This window comes from Nipponia nippon, unplaced genomic scaffold, assembly GCF_047370975.1.
Source record: "Nipponia nippon isolate SJK-2023a ecotype South Korea unplaced genomic scaffold, ASM4737097v1 scaffold_15, whole genome shotgun sequence".
NCBI classification, from domain to species: domain Eukaryota; kingdom Metazoa; phylum Chordata; class Aves; order Pelecaniformes; family Threskiornithidae; genus Nipponia; species Nipponia nippon.
In genome coordinates this window covers 3,256,682-3,275,001 of record NW_028262331.1, presented here as the reverse complement: position 1 = coordinate 3,275,001, position 18,320 = coordinate 3,256,682, and the positions used below count along the sequence as shown (strand labels likewise).

Sequence of the window (18,320 nt, the reverse complement as noted above, 5' to 3'; positions counted from 1 at the left end):
GAGGTAAAAACAAAACATACAAGGGAAACCAGAATGGTTTAAGTGGGAAACCTCCAAAGTGAGGAAGTAGTTGGGCTGTGGTGGCCTGCTAGCACGTAAACATATACCGTCCTTGTGTGCATCTATATACATGCTCCTATATATAACACACAAGTATGCCAGCTTCTGCACACACAGCAACGCTCTCCCCTCCTGACCAGCCCCATTTTCAGTGAGTATCAGGCTTGCAGGACAGGCAATTTGTCTTCAGGCTACACATGTGAGCTGGCATCAGGAGCATTTGTCCCCTTTTTGACCCCAGCATGTTGGTTCATTCTATTTATGTATTTTTGATCTGTAACCCACGACAGAGGTTTTTGGCACTGTTGCTGGAAGGTCAGGAACAACCACAGAAGAGCAAGTCCCAGGCACGGAGCCCTTGCAGAGCATGATCCGTCAGCTGCCTCCACCAGGAATTTGCTGCGTTTTGAATTCAAAGAATCTCTTTCAAAACCAAAAAACCCACTCAGACCTCCGCACCAAGATGGTAAGCTGGCGGCCCAGAGCTCGTGGAATAGCACAGGGAGCATCCCACATTCAGATAAGGCAGCCAGCCTTACAGAGATGCTCGGCCATGAGAGCTGCGAGAAGGTCCCGGGGAGAGGGAAGGGATGGAGTGAGACGGAAAAGGCAGATTCATGCAGGAGGAGAAACCCCCTGAGAACAGGCTCTACTCCTGCCCAGCACTAAGCATGCTGTTGGGCAGCTGGTTTATCAGCATTGCCTAGGTCAGGAGAAAGTGCCTGCAGAGCTGATGGGGAGCTAAGAACCCTGGATTCCCTGGATTTCCTTCTCCCTCCAAGAACTGTAAAAGAAATTTCATAACTTAGACCCTACTTCCATAAGGTGCCAGTGAACATCCTCTGATGATTTCTGGCACTGTCTTGTTGAAGGATTCAATAAAAGAGAGCAGGACATGTGCCAGAGAAGACAGGACGTTTGGACAGGAGGAAGACTTTGGTCCCGAGCCCCTGTGAAACAGTCAGATGAGGCTGAGGAACAGGAGATGACTACATGAGAAAAAGCCATGTATATCACCAGTGTGGGGAAAAATATGCCAGGGTGAGGCTACCAAATGCACACGTTCTTTTCATGAGTTCCCAAGCAAACTCATGTGCATACATGTTAGATATCCTAGGAGGAGACATTGAGGCAGGGGGGAAGAGCTACGGGGCTGGGTTTTCAAATGATAGAAGAGCATAAACCTTGAATGGATAGCATTTAGGAGTTTCCAGCAGTCCTATTTCTAAAGCCTTAATTCCCACGTGTCTGAAGGAGGTCTAGAAAAGAAGGTGAATACAGGGGCCAGGAGCCCTTGCCCAAGGCAGGCATATATTTAAAGAAGCAGCAGCAGAGAAGAGTTGGGCTGTATATTCCCTGCTGGAGACAAACCACAGCATCCTGTTTTTCAAGGCTCAGGTTTAAAAAAATCCCCCAAACTTGCCACTTCATGCCCACTGATCTCACAAGAGAGTACCAGGGGATTTTATCATTACATATGCTTCAGCATAGGATCACCCCTCCTGCAGCTTCACACCCCACAGCGGGGACAGCCTTTCCTGGGAAGGGGCAGTCCCCACAGGATTAGAGCATTTTGTGGACTACGCACACACTCCCACTGCCTCCCCACCTTCTCAGAGCACGCTATTTGTTGAACAGGCACAAGTGATGATACAAGAAATACATACGACGGTGATCTTCCCTGGGTGGATAACGGCATCTTCTCTCCTCTGGAGGCCCACCTCCGGGCTGTGTTGCATATCAGCAACCAGGTGCTCCCCTGGCCGCGGCGGGTGCATCGTCACCATTCACCCACTCACGTTCTGGCACGTGAATTTTCTGTTTAATAAACTTTCCTGCAGTTTGTGTTTCTCAGTAACCCTGCGGTAGTAGTCATGGTGACAAAACTGGGGTCCTTGGCAACACACCAATGATGCTGCAAATCTACGATGACTAATCCTAAAAGCCTAATTTGCAGAACTCATTTAAATGCTTAAAGATATGCAGGTCACCGCAGGGGTCGATTTAATGGCTATGGCATATTTGGTGGTGAAGCAGTTGTTACAGGAGGAGCAGTCAGGGCATCTTCTGGTCATAAAATTAAGTGGATTTTTAATGCAAGATGTAGACTAAAGAGATTAAAAGGAAAGCACAATTTAAACATAGGCACAATAACAAACCCAGCTGATTTCCAGTCAAAGAGCCGGTCAAAGCTTCCAGATGAAACACTGTTTTAAATAACAATCCCACACAACAATATCGCTGATACAGTATTGCCTGGTTTATTTGTGCCTATTCAGAACATAATGAATGCTCTTCTCAACACATCTTGCCTGTGAGCGTGCAAAACCACGGTGCAGCACAGCCAGTTCCCCACATTGGCCCCATTAAAGGCACACAGAGGATGCAGACCGAGGACCTACCAGTGCAATGATTTCCAGCTTCACCAGGACGGCCGACGGGCCGAGCATCTGCCTCGCGCCACCTTCCCCCATGAATCTCCCACAGGGGAGCGCGCGCAGGACAGCGGCTCTCGTTACCTATTCAACGTCTCTGACTTTCAGCTCTTTGCTGGCACTAAAAAATTCATGGCCACATCTTCAGTTAATATGCTGATGACGTCACCGAGGGAAGAGCGCCAAAGTAAGTATATTGCTGTAACTGTGCTCGGCTGGACCGACGAGGCAGCGTTAAAGCCATTGGCTCTTTTTTCCACAGCTTTTACATTTCTCCTCTCCAACTGTCTGCCACCTGGCATTTAACGCACACAGGCACAAGGAAATAGAGAGTGGCTTCTGCTAACAGACGCATCAGCAAAAACCCCTTTGCACAGGATCTCCTCCTCGTCATACGAATAAAGCAATAAGCACTCTAGGCAATATCTTACCCCACAGAAAGCAAATCACGCTGGCCTGAGGCTGTAGAGTCCTAAATCTTTATCCCATAGTGCTAATCAATTATCACTCACCTAATTTGTTGTGGTTTTGAGTAAGCATTCACATCATTTTACTCAGCAACTACCAGAGACAAGCATCAACACACAACCACATTAAGCCATTTGATCACACCGTGGTATGATTTCCGTGTCCTGACCCACTGCCCTTCCTACACAGGCATCTTCCAGGAGAAAGACTTCTTTGATCTGACCAGGAGCTGGGACATGAAGCACATTCATGTGGCAGAAAGTAGGCAGCTTTAGTTAAAAGCAAGCAGACAAAAATATTTGTGTGGTAAAATCCTAGTTCTACTTACTTATCAGGATTTCCCCCTCCTTAAAACTGGATGCAACATAACTGCACTTGCCATTGTGGCTGACACAGAGCCAACTCGAGCACAAAGCACCGTTGGTTCCCTTCATTAGTTTGTCAACGTTTCTGTTCCTGCAGAGGAAATTGAGTTTAACCAGGAGTTATCTCCACTCATACTTCATTATATTGCTGTAATAAAGCAATAGCAACAACAATAATTACTATGGGTACTAATGACTTCTACTGCACCTTCAAGAGCAAAATGCGCCACATGACGTATGTAATGCTTGCTTGGATGCAATCAAGACGCTTCTTGGGGAAATTAATGCAAAACAAAGGCTCTGTGAGTCTTGAAGATTGACTCAACCTTTGCTCTTTTTCAAAAGAAAACCCCTTGCTGATCTAACTGGGGACTGAACCAGTGATCCTGGAGGGCTTGGACAGTTAAGACACGACCTCTGGTCACCTAAAATAGCACCTGTGACTCCTGCAACGGAAGCATTAGTCTCCTTGACCGCAGAGATGCCATGGCTCGTTAACAGGATGCATCTACCATAGTAAGAAACCCAAATATAGATTTATGCCATTGATATTGACATTCCGGTCTTAGTACTTGGGTATAGAACAGCACAGTAACTGTTTTCAATGACGAGGAACAGAAATGGCAATGCCATACACCAATTACAGCAAAAGACGGGAGTCCAAGCCCCGCTTTCTGAATCCCTATGTGTGAATATGTGATCCAACTGAAGTTGCTTCAACCATGGCTCAGTTTCACCACTGGTGATAACAGATCTAGTTACCCTCTCCCAGCACTACTGTGAGGCTTTAATCAAAGCACTCATATAATTTTGTGATACATACTGTCATTTACAGTGCTGTAAGTCTATGCAGGCTGAAATCCTGGACATGTGGATGTAAAGAAGCTTTTGCTGATGGCTTTTTCAGCCAGGACTATTTGAGCTTCTCTTGTCAAAATAACAAAGCTTGCACGGTCCTCATCAGTGCTGCAGCTCACTGCTGCTGCCTGTGTCACCTCCCTGCAGCTCCTCCTTGGGTCACCTCCAGCGGCCTGTCACGTCCCCTTGTCCCCTGGCCCTGTCCAGGGGACCACAGCTGCTGCTCGCGGCCCTGCCCCAGAGAGGCTGCCGCTGCCCTCGAGCCCCCGCCGAGGCACTGCCATCTCGCAGCACTGCTCAGCCTGGGCTGCCCGCTCGGCCTCTCAGAATGGTGCTCCGGGCCCTGCACAGCCACATCAATGTTTTGCTACGGAAAATAAGGGTAAACCATGGGCTGTACCGCACCTCTCCAGTGCTGGGTAAGAGCACCTTGGGGGTTTACTGCATTTCAGCAATTGCAGCTGGGCTGAGCATTTGGGCATGGATGTCAGGTCCTGCTGGCAGTTCAAGGGGGGGCTTCAGGATGGAAAAAGCAACATATTTTTAGCTGCAGCTCAGCTACAGGAGAAGAACTCCCTAGAAAACACTGACTATGAAGCTGTCGAGTTTTCGATGGCTGCTGCATGAGCAATTGCAAAATCTATTCCCTGCTATGCTTTACGCTCACCTCCTCCTGAAAACCCCATGTCTGCCACGGACATTTAAAGCTCAGCTGAACAAAGCATTAGAAAAGGGGCTGCGCGGACCGATGGCGTGGTCAGCAGGGCGTGCAAAGAGGCGACTCGAAGAGGCATTTACCATTTCGAAAACTCCAGGTAGAAGAAGAAAAACAAGATTGGAGAAGAAGAGGGATAAGAGACAGAACAGGTTGCTGTGCGGTCTAGGGGACTTGTAAGCTCTTCTCAGCATCTGCAGAAGGGTTTCAGTCCAGAACGAGAAACCCTGGAACGACGCTAGTTAAATGCTTCAATGAATTGGAAGTTATCTCCCAGTATATTTTTAGTTGGCACCAACAGGCATTACATAATGGCTATTATGTAACAGCACCACAAATACTCTCTTTGGGGCTTTTTGTTTGTTTTTTCTTTCCCTCTCTCTCTCTTTTTTTTTTCCCAAAATCTCCTCCTTAGTGGGAGATTGATCAATAATTGCACTTTCCATCAAATGAGGGAGGCAAATCCTTAGGAGAAAAATCAAATGGAGTAAAAATATTGTTACTAAGCCTGTGAGCGCTTCTCTCTTGCCCAACCTCAAACAGAATTAACTATTCCCAGAATAGAAATTCCACTAAGGCTTATCTGTAGTTTAAAGGGACAGGCTGTGATTCTGTGCAGACACTAAATTTCTCAATACTGAATGTTTTTTTTATCTCGTAGTGATGATAGCTCAGAAGACAAAAATAAAGGGGGGGAGCACTGTGTAAGAGATGCTGAGGAAGAACTGAAGGAGATTTTCTTTATCTGCCAGCAAGATCATTGCCCATTGGTGCTCCTTTAAAATCTTCCCCTGGCATATTTGTTATCCTTTCTTCCTAACAGCCATACTGACAGAGCAACAGAGACTTTTGTTTCCGAACTAGGTGCTACATGAAAAAAAGAAGAAAGCTTCCAAAAGCTAGAAATATTTCCTTTCCTTTATTTCATATCTCTGAACCTAAAGAGAGCTGAAGCAAGTACTCTGCCTCTGAATGCAAAAATAAAAACCAGTTCAGTAGCACACCACGAGCTCCCACACCACGCTGCCCTATGGGCTCAGGCAAGGGCTCGCTTTGCTTTTGTTATCCCAGCACAGAGCCTCTCTGACAAACACAGCACTCCCGGTAATTCCGCCTTTTTCGGGCTGGTCCTCTTTGAAACAAATGAGCCGATTCCAGAAAGAGCAAAAGACATCATCTGACAAATAATCACTTTTTTGCTAGCAAGCTGCTCCCTTCTGCCGTTTCACTCTCCCACCTCCCCAAACCCGGTGATGCCACTGATGCTCTCCTGGCTCGCGCTAGGTTTATGAATAAACCAAACCCTGGGCTATCTAGATGGGAAGGCATCATGCTGAGCTCGTTGCTGGGTGTCATACACGGGAACAAAAACAACCTGAGAGAGCGGAGAAGGAAAAAATACAAACGCAGCTGCTTGGAGAGCACTAAGTCAATTCAGAGAGAGGCTTTTTGGCTTTAAAAGCTGTCTTGGCACACAGCAGACCCCACTCCTGATAGCGACTCTGAGGGCAGCGATTGCAGCCCAGCGCAGGAGGACAGACTGGCAGGACCGGTCATGTGAACGTGAGCAAAAAAACCCAAGAAAACAGGACAAAGAGGGAGCAGAAGGGATAAAAATGAGTTAGGTGGCATGACAGTGTTTACATTTGGGCTAAAATAATGCAGCTGGGGGAGAAGGAAGAGCTTACAAAAACTTATCAAACCTACTAAGGTATATTATTACATGGGGAATACTGCCTTGTTCTGTTTTACGGGCTTCTGACACCTAGCTGTTATGATCTTCAATAATTAAGTGGAGAAAAAAGTAATTTGCTGGAAAAGCTGAGAAGTTGTTTGAGCTGTGAAGATATGAACACATGAGACTCCTGCTCTGCAGTGCTCTGCAAGTGGTCCATGCTAACCACAAAGAATACAGCCATTTGTCATTCAGGACTGAAAATATTAGAGAAACAAGTGTCCAAACAAGCAAAAGCAGTAAGTTTACTTGCATTTGTCATGGTTTTCTCCTCTATACAAGCCATTAAGGGATTTTACAATAACTGATCACTTGCAGCACTGGGAAATAGCAAAACAAGCTTAAGTGAGACAAACGTTCATGGTTCTCAGGAGAAATGCTCCTAACTCATTTCAAGCTACCCTGCCCTGCCGGGCCTCCAGCCCCAGGTGCTCAGGATAAAGGCATTTGATACGGGTTCGGACGCAGTGTTGTTTCTGCCACTGAGTGCCCTTCTCAAGATCAAAGCTCTGAAGGCAAACACCGCACAACTCCTAAATCCCTTGTTAATGAACCCTTCTACAAGGCTGTACATATATATTGGTAGCTTGTTCATGTGTGTATGCAAATGGGGGGGGGGGGGAGACATCCTCAGGAATCAACAGCTGAACATACGGTTGGGCACTGTTTATCAAACAGCCGATTGCAGTTGCTGTTGCAGCACTTCTGTTTGAGCCGGCAGCAAACAGCCTGTCCGCAAAGAGCGCAGCCACAATGGGAGCGCGCCTGGGGGTCTTCCTGCCGGGGGGACTCGCCGGGGGAAAGGAAAGGATGTTTAATTTAAAAGGAAGGGAGCAGTGTACAGACTGTGTGAACTTGTAAAAATCAGGTTTTGCTCTGACATACTCAAAGCTTGGCCAAAGAAAACCAGCTGAACTCTATGAGGACAGAACAGCACAGCCCTTCTCCATCAAGAGCTTCCTTTGTCCAGCTCCCCATTAGTCCCAGCCAGTGCAGAGGGGAAGAGCTGCTAAAAAAGGGCTCCATATGCTCCTCCTGTGCTCAAGGAGCAGACTGGGGCAAAGCCCAAAGTGGCCCTACTGTGATGTGCTTGGGACACTGCAAACAGCCTGGCAGACGGGAGAGCAGCAAACGCTGCAGAAGGGACTCCGGGATTTTACCCCTGCCCTGCACGGGTGTGTGCTCACCTCTGAGCCCAAACCACTCGCCCTACCAGACCAGTGGCCAGGAGGTGACACAGGCAAGTAGCTCATTCTTTCCCTTGCCCCACTTGATCTCCGCATCTCAGTGGACCCAAACATACGTTCCCATTCCCACCCAGCCTCTCTGCACATGCTTTGCAACAGCCTGACATATCAAACCTCTCTCCTATGAAAGCAGCACAGTTATCCCGCGTAACATTGAGGCATAATGGACTGAGGTTCAGTTCGATAGTGTTTCAGAGCTCCTTGGTTTCTTACTTTTACGAGACTTCTAGGGAAACACATGCAACAGGACTGTGAAGAATCCTAACTAACCAGCGGCATGTTCAAGCGCGAGCCTCCGCAAACATGCTGCTGCTGCTGGGTAAAAAAAGGCAACTTCACTGTAAAGATTGTTCTGCTGTATTTAAGATGGAATTAAAGCATATTTAACTCGTGATATGTAATAAATTTAAGAATAAAATAAAAACCCTCAGATCTGCAAAACATGAACCATTAATCACACAGACGCTCTGAAAGACTTCACTGTGAAATCTCTAGTGATTAGCTATGGGCAGTCAGCCAAAGAGGCCTGCAAGCTCTGTTTCACTGACATGTATTTTTAAACTAGCTCCAGCAAAGAGGAGGCCATGCGGGGCACAGAATACCAGCTTTGGGGGCTGGGACCAGTCCCCACCACACATTATCTTGCAGAGCATCTCTCTGTATCTCAGTTCTCCATCTCTAAGACTGGGATAATATGCTCTGCTCCTAATTCCTGCCTAGCTTTTACAACTAAATCTGCAGGGCACAGACCACCTCTTCCTACATTTATGTAGTATGCAACGCAACTCTGTCCCTGTTTGGTGATGAGAGCTGTGTACATCTGTAATATATAGCAGGGAAACAATAAAAAAAACAGGGTTGAAAGATCTTCAGGCATGACACAGCCAGTCTATTGCAGGGCCAGTTAGCCCTCGATCATTCCCAATTCTATTTAATGCATTATTTGAAACCACCCGCTGATAGAGAGCCTGCTGCCTCTTTAATAGCCTATTGATTAAATGTATTGCCACAGTCCATGACACGAACTACTAGAAGCATCTCTCAGACTGCATTAACATCCCCTGCAACTCCAGGTATGCCGAAACCTGCCTGGGCTGGGTCAGGAGAGCTGACGTTTCGTCAAGCTAGTGGCCGCTGCCGACTTTTGCTGAACACAGTATCTATTAACTTCTCTCAGTTTGCAAATCACCCAGACCGCTACAGAGACAAGAGGTTACGCTGGTAACAAACACAGAATTAAGCTGACAGTTTTAAAAGATTAGTAAAGAGTTGCTTTCCATTCAAATTAGGGGAAAAAAAAGATTACTTATAAAAAAAAGAACTTCCCCCACAGAGTGTTTACTCCCTCCTGAGATGCAGCAAGAGATATTTGCATTCCTGCAAATCCTCATCAACAGAAAAGCAAATGTTTAAAAAGAGGGAGAAAAACATGAGTTTGGAAAATAATGCCAGTTTAAAGGTTTTCAGATTGATCTGCGTGAAAGAAAATGGGTAAACAGTGCTCATCTAAACTCTGCCCAAGCAATAACCATTTAAAGGGTGCAAAAGACCTGCAGAGCAGTGGTCAGCACAGGGGCTGCCCTGCATTAGTCCCACCGTAGCGTCTGAATCCAGCTGTAGCACAGCGAACCACTGCTTGGCTGGAAGCAGCCAGCAAGTTCACTCTTCTGTTCCAGACAGAGCCACCGCTTCCCTCTCTGAAAGCACTGGTGAGGATTCAAACTTAGTCATTTTTGTAGCTTCTGGAGATCCTCAAGCAAAACAAGGTACAGACCCACAGCGTGGCTGCGAGGGCGGATTCCTGAGCAGGCAGCACCACCGTGGCTTGGCTTCTACCTGCTAACGCTGCAGGACACAGCAGCTGGGGCAAGGGAAACCCTGCGTAGGAAGGTGGGGTGCTAATTAAAAAAAAGAACAGAGCAAGCAGAAAAGCAGACATCAGTATCTTCAGCGTGCCTCACCAGCTGGGAGTGATTTGATCTAACATGCAGTTTTGTTTTAAATGCTTGTACCACATAAGATTTTAATCTAATTTTTTACTGATCACTTTACTTGCAACAAATGGACCAGACACAGCGGTACTCTGAAGGGCCCTGCACTTGTTTCAAAAAGATGTTTCTTGCCCCCGTGAGTTTACATTTCAATCTAATGGAGAGAGACAATGGACGTAAGCAAAAATGCATTCTGGCTGCTTTCACAGCATGAGAAACGTTAGGAGAGTAAAGAAAGTAAGTATAGGCAAGAATAGTTTAAATTCATTTCTGCAGACATAATCCAAGAAGTGCGAAGTGGAACTTCTCTGTGCATTGCAGGGAATCAAAAGCAAAAGAAAGTCCCATGACAGGGCTTAGCAGAAGCTCAGCACAAGCTCTTGAGCAAAGAAATAAAACAGGCATCTTCATATAAACACAAGTTCTGAAAGAACCGGTTGAGAGAGATGATGGATGTCCCAGAGAAGGAGGCTTACAAAGCGACGCGGACTAAAACACTGCTCCACGGCTTTACTCTCTCCTCCTGAGCTGGTCAATCTGTGGGGAGACGGGCACACAGCCCTACCAGCAACCTCACTGCTCAGCATGCTCTTCGGCTTAGACTCTTGCCTTCAGGCTATCCTCCCCAACTCTGTTTCCAAAGTGCTACCTTGACACAGCTAAACTCTGATTTGTAAGAATTAGAATTGGACCTACCAATCTTGGGTCCTAAAAATATCAATAAAAGGACAGCTAGCTTTTTCAGCTCTACTGTGCCCTGTTGTTGTGAAATGCCATGGGACAGCATGGTATGAAAGAAAGCATAGAAGCGAAGCATCCTGCAAAACAAAGCCGTTGTGTCTGCGGTGGACTCGCATGACCTCTTCCTTAGGGTAAACAAATCTGGACTACTTCTGAACCAGACACGGTTGGAGATGACTCTCCACTCCCAGGACTCCCAACTGATCCTGAAGATGAAAGAGAGCAAGAAAACCCTAAACGCTGGGCTGTTGCAGCCCCATCTCTCCCATGTGTAGCGTGGATGGCCCTTCAAACAGGTAAAAGCAATCTCTTGACCTGCTGGACTTGAATTAATCATCGATTAACTACTTATTTATCATTTATTAACCTTTTATAACTTCCCTCTACATGTGCCCTTAACGAAAAGGGTGAGCCGCCTTCTCAGTAGAGCTGGACATTATCTGCAGAGTTTCTCCATAGGGACAATTTACTCCAGACGCAATGACGGCCTGGAATTTGGGGGCCTGTGCTTGGGAAGCAATACATTAATCAGTGGTCAGGGATCATGCCCCACGGCACCGGTCAGTCCCCAGTGGGACAGTTCATCCTGCGGCGATGCTGCAAATCAAGTAAAGGACTGATGCATGTGCCCAAGTCTCACTGATCACCTCAGTGGAGGTTAAACACCCGTTTAGCACCTGGAGCTGGAAACAGTGATTCCTTGCAGACAACTTCTCACAAACCATCATCCTGGAGCCTGCTTTGCACCAACCACTCCAGCACAGTTACTGAGGATTTATCTTACACATAAAAACGTTGTTTAAAGTGGTGCAATACTGAGTGCTCTGAAGGTAGGAGGCTGCCAAACTGAGGTTGTCACAGACAGCGACACAATCCTATTTACCCCGAAACCAATCTTTCTTTTTCTGCCATTTGCTTTATTTCATCTCCAGCTTCCAGCAGCGGGAAGGATGCAGCTGTGTGCAGCCCCCAGCCGCATTGACCACCCGAGCCAGATGCCACCCCAGCGCGGGAGCTTTGGGCACTCAGGTAACGGATGTCCAAGCAGTAGCCTGTAACGATGCAACTGAATGCCTGCATCACAGAGCAGACACAAGAGGAGGTAAATGATCACAGGCAAACTGAGTTCTGGCATCAGCCTTTCTAATAACCCCAGGCACTTTTGGTAATAGTTAAAACAAAATGCTCAGAAACAAAACCAGTACAACTACCAGCTTGGGCACTGAAAACTGCTGAAAAACTGCAGCTGCATCAGAGCTTCATCACGTTCTGCACATGCTCCTGTTTTAGAGCCAGGCCACTCAGACCTGCTGCCGTACACAGTGCAATTGTAGCTGGCCTTTTCCACTGCCCAGAGCTGGTGTGGACTGAAAGACACCCTTTGCTGGTGAGTGGGACAGGCACCTGCTGCCAGGGGTGTCCTCAGGGGCAGTGGGAGGAGCGAGTGCTCTGGGTGGCCAATTCCTGCTCATCCACAAAGCCAACACCAGCAGCCTGCTCCCCTTTCTTCTCTTCCCTCCTCCCCACCCAGTCACCCTCATCAACCGCACTCAGTCCTCATCGTCTCCTCCCATTCTCCTTATTCATACATCCAGCTTTACTCTTTTTTGTCTTTTCTTGTCCTCCCCACTGGTCCTGTGCCCTATCTTCCCCCCAACGCCTTCCCCCTGACACTAGGTCCACCCCTGCACCCCACCAGCCTGTCCTCATCTCCATCACTGCTGCTCTCACTCACAGATTTCTCCCCTCCAGTCTCAGACTCACTATTTATACCTTTATTCTGTTTCTTCCTCTGCATTACGTTGGTAACAGCAGGGCCAGAAACCTCCCTTGCTGCTGTACCCAAGGGTCCCTGCTCCCCACTGCAGCACTGAGGCAGTTGTTACAAAGCTGGTTTTTCTCATGCCTTACCTGCAAGCTCTGCCAGCATGAACTGCGCTACGGACTGCAAAAACCACAACAGACTCCGTGTCACTTCTGACACTTTGGCTGAAAAACTCCAGGGTGCAACAAACCTGTGCCTGGGCTGAATGGTTTTAGTAAGGAAGGCAAAGGTACCTTCTCACGCAGACACCTCCCCTGCCAAAGCATGAGCGGACTACAGCTCTTCAAAGAAAAAGATGTCGATATTTTGTAGTATTTCCTTCCAAGCTGCTCCTGAGAATGGCTTATGTAAAATAAAAAAAATTTGAAAAAGTCAGGTCCCCTGGCATAGAGAATCTCACCCCAGGTTACCAAACCTAGCAGAGAATCAGGCAAAGGCCTAGGGCATTTTAATGGGAAACACTGGGCAAAGTTAACAGCAGCCTGTACTACCAGCCCCACCTATAACAAGTTTTAAACTTTTGCTGACACAGTTCATTATCTTACAAAACAAATTGCTCCAAGTGAACTGTGACATTAGTGTGTGTGATTCTCCAGTTGCTCAGGCTATTAATGTTTAAGATGTAATTAGAAGTAAGGGTAGAAAATAGCCTTTGCAGAATATTTTTCAGACCATTAGTTGAAAGAATTTTCCACACAATTTCTCTCTGGCATTTCTGGAGTACAAGGGCCCTCTCTTTATCAAGTGCTCCCCACCCCGCTAAGCACTATGCGTTTTCGGTAGTCACGCCAGCCACCCACCCAACCTGCATCGGCAACTCCAGCTCTTATTCCGCTGCTTCACCAAACCGGAGAAGATGAGGTCAAATTAGACTTATATTGACAAGGGGCTGCCTTGTTTCACTCACTTCAATGGAAAAAGGCCAAATCAATCTTACTCTCTAATCCACGAGTCCCTCTTGGAAGCCAAATTGTTAAAGAATTGAAGGAAGAAGCTGGGAGAAAAACAACAATAGATTATTGCACATCTACGCACTGTAGAAATTATACGTATTGTCACTATCCAGCAAGAGAGACTCTGTCTGCTTACTAACATACAGGTCATTAAGGCAGCCCTTTTCTATACGGAAAATTGTTCATATTAAGCCTCTTCGCCTTCTGCTCACCTTGGAAATAAGCACCTTCTGTGCTTTATTTCAAACCTTTCTTGCCCTTCTAGCTGCAATGGCTGCTTGGAAAAAAGTACTTGCCAAATACACAAGAGTCTTTCAGTTTTTTGCTTCCTGGACCACATTACTATTATTATTTATGCACTAGCAGAGGCTAAGAGACCTGGTCATGGACCACAGCCCAGCTGCCTTGAGCCCACTGGAGTTAAACAAACAAACAAACAAACAAACGAAAAACCCCAGAAAAATTCAGAAGCATGAAAAGAAGCGGATGAAAAGCAGTATCTACTTCTTTTCCTTTTCCCATTTTTCCACCGAGAGCTTTTTAAGCATGATCTTTCCATCTTCAAACAAGGAAGCAGGCTGTACCCTACGTCAGTAGCCCAACTAATCAAAACCAACAATAAAAGTGTCCCCACCTAGAACAACCCATCAAAAACATACCAAACTCAACCACAGGAATCTCTATAGGATAGGCTCTTTTTTTTCATACTAAATTTCCCTCCAGAAACTTTTCAGCTGGAGAGCATTTTTAAAGCAGCTGGGGAAGGACTGAGAATCAGTGACAACCACAATCTGAAATACTGCGGTGCCCATTAGAGCTGCCCTGCAGCAAGCACTCCAGCACACGCCTTGTCTGCGGTACCAAAGAGCCCTGCTCAAAATCCAGTGTTTTGCACTGCCAGCAGACCATCAGCTCCCCTTGTCGCATAACCCAAGTCAGACACATCCACACAACGAGGCTTTTACGCGAGTAAAACCTCTGCCGATGCCCTCCTCCTTCCCACTGTAAAGAGCTGGGCTCCCTCCGACTGCCTTCTCTTCCCCCGAAATCACACACTTCCATGGGGTGGTACATGAAGGGGTCCTGATCTTTTAGATATTTAAGCCACGTTCAGCACGTGAGTGGCTCTCTAAGCCCCAGTGGAAGAATATGTATGCGTAATATGGTTAAAATTAAGCAGGTGCATATGCCTTAAAGGTGCAGCCATTGCGCCACAAAGAGCATTGCTATTAAACCTCCTGTTCTCGAGCGTTTTTCTTTGGGGTTGATGAAGTGTACTCTGCAGTTCCTTTGAACTTCACGTTTATGAGACACAGGTTGTACTTCTGAAAGCAAACTGGTTTCAGTTAGTGGTTTCCTTTCATCCAACTGGGAGGCAATCTGAGAAGCTGGCATGGGTTGTCCTTGATTCTTGGACACATAAATACATTTCCTTGTAAAGGTACATACAAGCCACTAAACCCAGGCACATTGTGGCATGTTGGAGTATTCATCTAGGTCAAGAATTTGTTTATACAAATTCTAAAAATGAATTTGTCTGGGGGGGAATATGATCTCTCCTCTGTTTAGAGCATGAAGAGACATGGTAAACATCCATCAGAGCAGGCACTCCTGTCTGCTGCAAACAGCAGAGAGCTTGTTCAAGAGGCTGCTTTATTTTTTGTTCACTGGTTGAAATGCCAAAACAGACATCCACGAGAGGCTCACCCGCACAATGATCCACATAAATCCTTGTCCCACATCTCCAAAGGCTCAATTCTAACTTTGTTTTTTTTTTTTTTAAATAACAAAACAACCACCTAATTCACCAAACCTAAACCTGGTATCACTGACGATTTCAGCTGTGTGACAGCCATACTCAGAGACCAGGACACAACCTGCCATCCAGCTCCTGAGGGTACCCTCCTCTGTTGGACTGCCCTCAGTCATGGGTGTTCCTGTCTGTGTGTGAGCTGCTTATTTAATTCACCAACTAAAGAAAACCTGGGTTTGGTCCTGGACCACTGAGTCCTGGCAGATGCTCTCACTAGATATATTAGAGCTTGAAAATCCAATATACTTTTCAGTTTTAAGCTAGAGTTTAAAGACAAGTTTCTGAAAAAGAACAGCTAAAAATGCTTTCACTTAATCCCCTTCTACATCCCTGGATAAATATATACATATACAAATATAGGTATATACACATACATACACACAGGCATTTTATATATATTTAAATATATATATATAAAAATATATATAAAATAGCAACTCTTAATTACCCAAGTTCAGCTCAAAGTGTTTCAGTAAACAAACATCTTACCCAAGCCCAGGGAAGCAGAAAAGAAAAACAACTGTGAAATAAATACCTCGCAGACACAGTTACTTCAGCAGGACTCCAGAGATTACCACTTATTGAGTGCTTACAACCTGCTCAGCAATGTGCAAGATCGAAAGATCAAGAAATCAGGTTGTTGGGGACCCTCCGAGGGCACGCCAGCCACACGCCCGGCGCTCCTGACACCTCCGGCCCTTGAGAAGTCACCTCTCACGTCTTAGGAAACTCTTCAATTTCACATACTCCAAAACCAACTCAAAATAAATGCGAACTGGGACTGTGGAGATACGGTTCGTTCCAACTTCAAAAATTCAATAAATGTGGCAGTAGGGAAGCAGGAACTGAAGAGGGATCGGCAAGTCTTGCAAAATAAACATGAGAATGTTTTGGTAGAAGATGGCAATGGAAACCCCAGAAAGAACAAACCCAAAAGCAAATGAACACCACTCATGCAAAGCAAAACTGGGGACATATTTACCGCTTTTTGCCTAGATGGTATGCAGAAAGCTTGGAGAGGGATGATGGAAGAAAATGGAAAAGAACTTGAGCTTTTATGCTACCCTGAAGGAATTTAACCACTGTAAGTCATACCTTACACCTAAAACTAGGTTCCTAGAGTCAGGAGTTAGGATTCAAAAATTACGTGATTCAAACTGAGGGTTTTTTTGCAGGTTCTTTTTTTTTTGGGGGGGGGGGGGGGGGATATGAACCCAAATATACTGTGATTCTTTCCATTTGTCTTCTGCAGACAAAGTGTTCATATTTTAGAATTTTATTTTTCTCTATTAAGAGAAAATCAACTGGATTTTCTCCTGTTTTAAAAAAAAAAAAAAAAAAAAGAGTACTATATCTATAATCTAGTTCTCAGAGATGGGATTTTAAGGGAAGATACACTGTGAAACAGCTTATCAAAAGGCAAAATTTGTCTTATGAACGTTCTCACTGCTTCCCTAGTACCAGGGGATGAAACTGAAGATCCTCTGATGGGCTTCTAAGAAAAACAGCAATAAACAGCCAGTTCTCAATGGAAGGAATTTTGCGGGATCAACCAATAGGGGCCCCTGGCAGGACCTCTGTTATTTAACATTTTTATAAAGGCTCTGTTCATCCCCCTTCCCGAGAGTCTTGGAGACACTGTAGGTAGTTCTTTGAGAAACACCAAGTCAATGTTCAAAGATCTCTAATAACTGTTGGGAGGAGAACTGTGAATAAGACAACAGGCATCATTATGCTACCATGCAAACAAATAATACCTGAAACCCGATGAAGTTATCCGGGGGCAGGTTTAGAGGATCTGAACTGAACTACAAATTCATACAGCGCGCACACGGCTGCACGTATGCTGAAAGGAGCCTGAAAGAATGAAGAGGCTTTAAAAGGGGTTTACACAAATTTGTGGTGGATTGGTGTACTGATAGCTATTAAATATGGTAACACGGATCCAGCCTGTAATTTAGGAATCGCTCGGTTGTTGACTGGTGGGGAACTGTAGCGGGGAAGGAAGAATAAAGTTTCTTGCTTATCTCCTATCCTTGCAGATCTTACACAGAGGACAACCCACGGGCATTGCTCATGTAGCCACAAGCCAATCTGAGCTGGCATCCCCCATTTTTTTCAAACAGATCAGCATCTCAACAGAACTGGCTAAGTCCAGATTAATGCAGACAATAAGTTTTCACTGTTGTTATACACTGCAATTGATGCAGTAATCTCTCTCTCATCATATTACGGTATCTGAGCAGGACGTCAGTCACCTAAAAGCAAATGGATATACAGAATCCACACCAGAAACCTCCAAAAGAGCCCTCTGGTCAGTGGTACAGGACGTGCACGTAAAGACTGCTCAATTGAAAGGCAGTTGTAAACTCTGACTGCAGATTAGCAAACATCTAATTAAGGTTGCAAGGCTTTTAAATGGGTATCCAATACATCACAACTGCAATTTTGCATCGTGGTTATATAAACAGGACATTAAAGGAAGAGCTTAAAGCTCTGCAATGATGAGGACTTGGTATGGGAATTGTCAGAATTGTGAGCTCTGGAAAGGAATTAAAATAGGGAGTAAGACAGTGAAAAAGAAAAAAATAATCTATTTTCTTTTAGATTGAAGACTTCAGGGGAAGTCTAAGAACTAAAGGAGGGGAAGGCCTCCCCAACACCCACTTCCTGCTGTCACAGGAGGGAATCAGAAATCATCGATTTGTACAGCCCAATGCACAATGCTTCCATAAGCACAAATCATGAGTCAGGATCTAATTAACATAACCTGATGCTAACACCCTTTCCAAATTGAATAAATGATTTGGAAGAACAGTTGACTTGTATGTTTATTTCTGTCACTGCCTGATTGTGTACTAAGTGCATGAGCCATAAAAGCAACATATGGACAACTCCGCGGTGTAATATAAGCCCCAAGAAGCTACAACCCTCAACGACAGGTACCTCTCATATGCTTTCTCATTGCCTGCGTGTCTCTAAAATGCTCTGCAGCCTCAGCTGTGCGAGTCCTGCTAGTCTTGCTGGGCTGATAAAACATATTTCTGGAAGGTGGTTACAGATGAAATACAGATTTACTGATGACACAGTCCAAAAAGATGAGAAGCGTTTTAA

At 45.6% G+C, this 18,320-nt stretch overlaps 1 protein-coding gene and 1 long non-coding RNA gene across 3 annotated transcripts in view; one reads left to right on the top strand and one right to left on the bottom strand.

Moving 5' to 3' along the window:
- The window catches only part of CASTOR2 (cytosolic arginine sensor for mTORC1 subunit 2), a 174,124-nt gene that overhangs the window by 38,893 nt on the left and 116,911 nt on the right, over positions 1 to 18,320 (bottom strand). The window contains exon 1 of one of the 2 annotated variants that reach the window (XM_087751426.1): positions 12,527 to 12,847. The exons of the other annotated variant lie outside the window; for it this stretch is intronic. Coding sequence (XP_087607552.1) covers positions 12,527 to 12,545 — 19 coding nt within the window. The 5' untranslated portion in view covers positions 12,546 to 12,847. Of the gene's footprint in view, positions 1 to 12,526; positions 12,848 to 18,320 lie in introns of those variants that run through there. 2 annotated transcript variants of the gene reach the window in all.
- LOC148056287 (uncharacterized) lies at positions 11,038 to 17,961 on the top strand. The gene is made up of 3 exons (XR_015703395.1): positions 11,038 to 11,445; positions 11,548 to 11,644; positions 17,814 to 17,961. It is a non-coding gene; the product is annotated as an uncharacterized LOC148056287 (long non-coding RNA).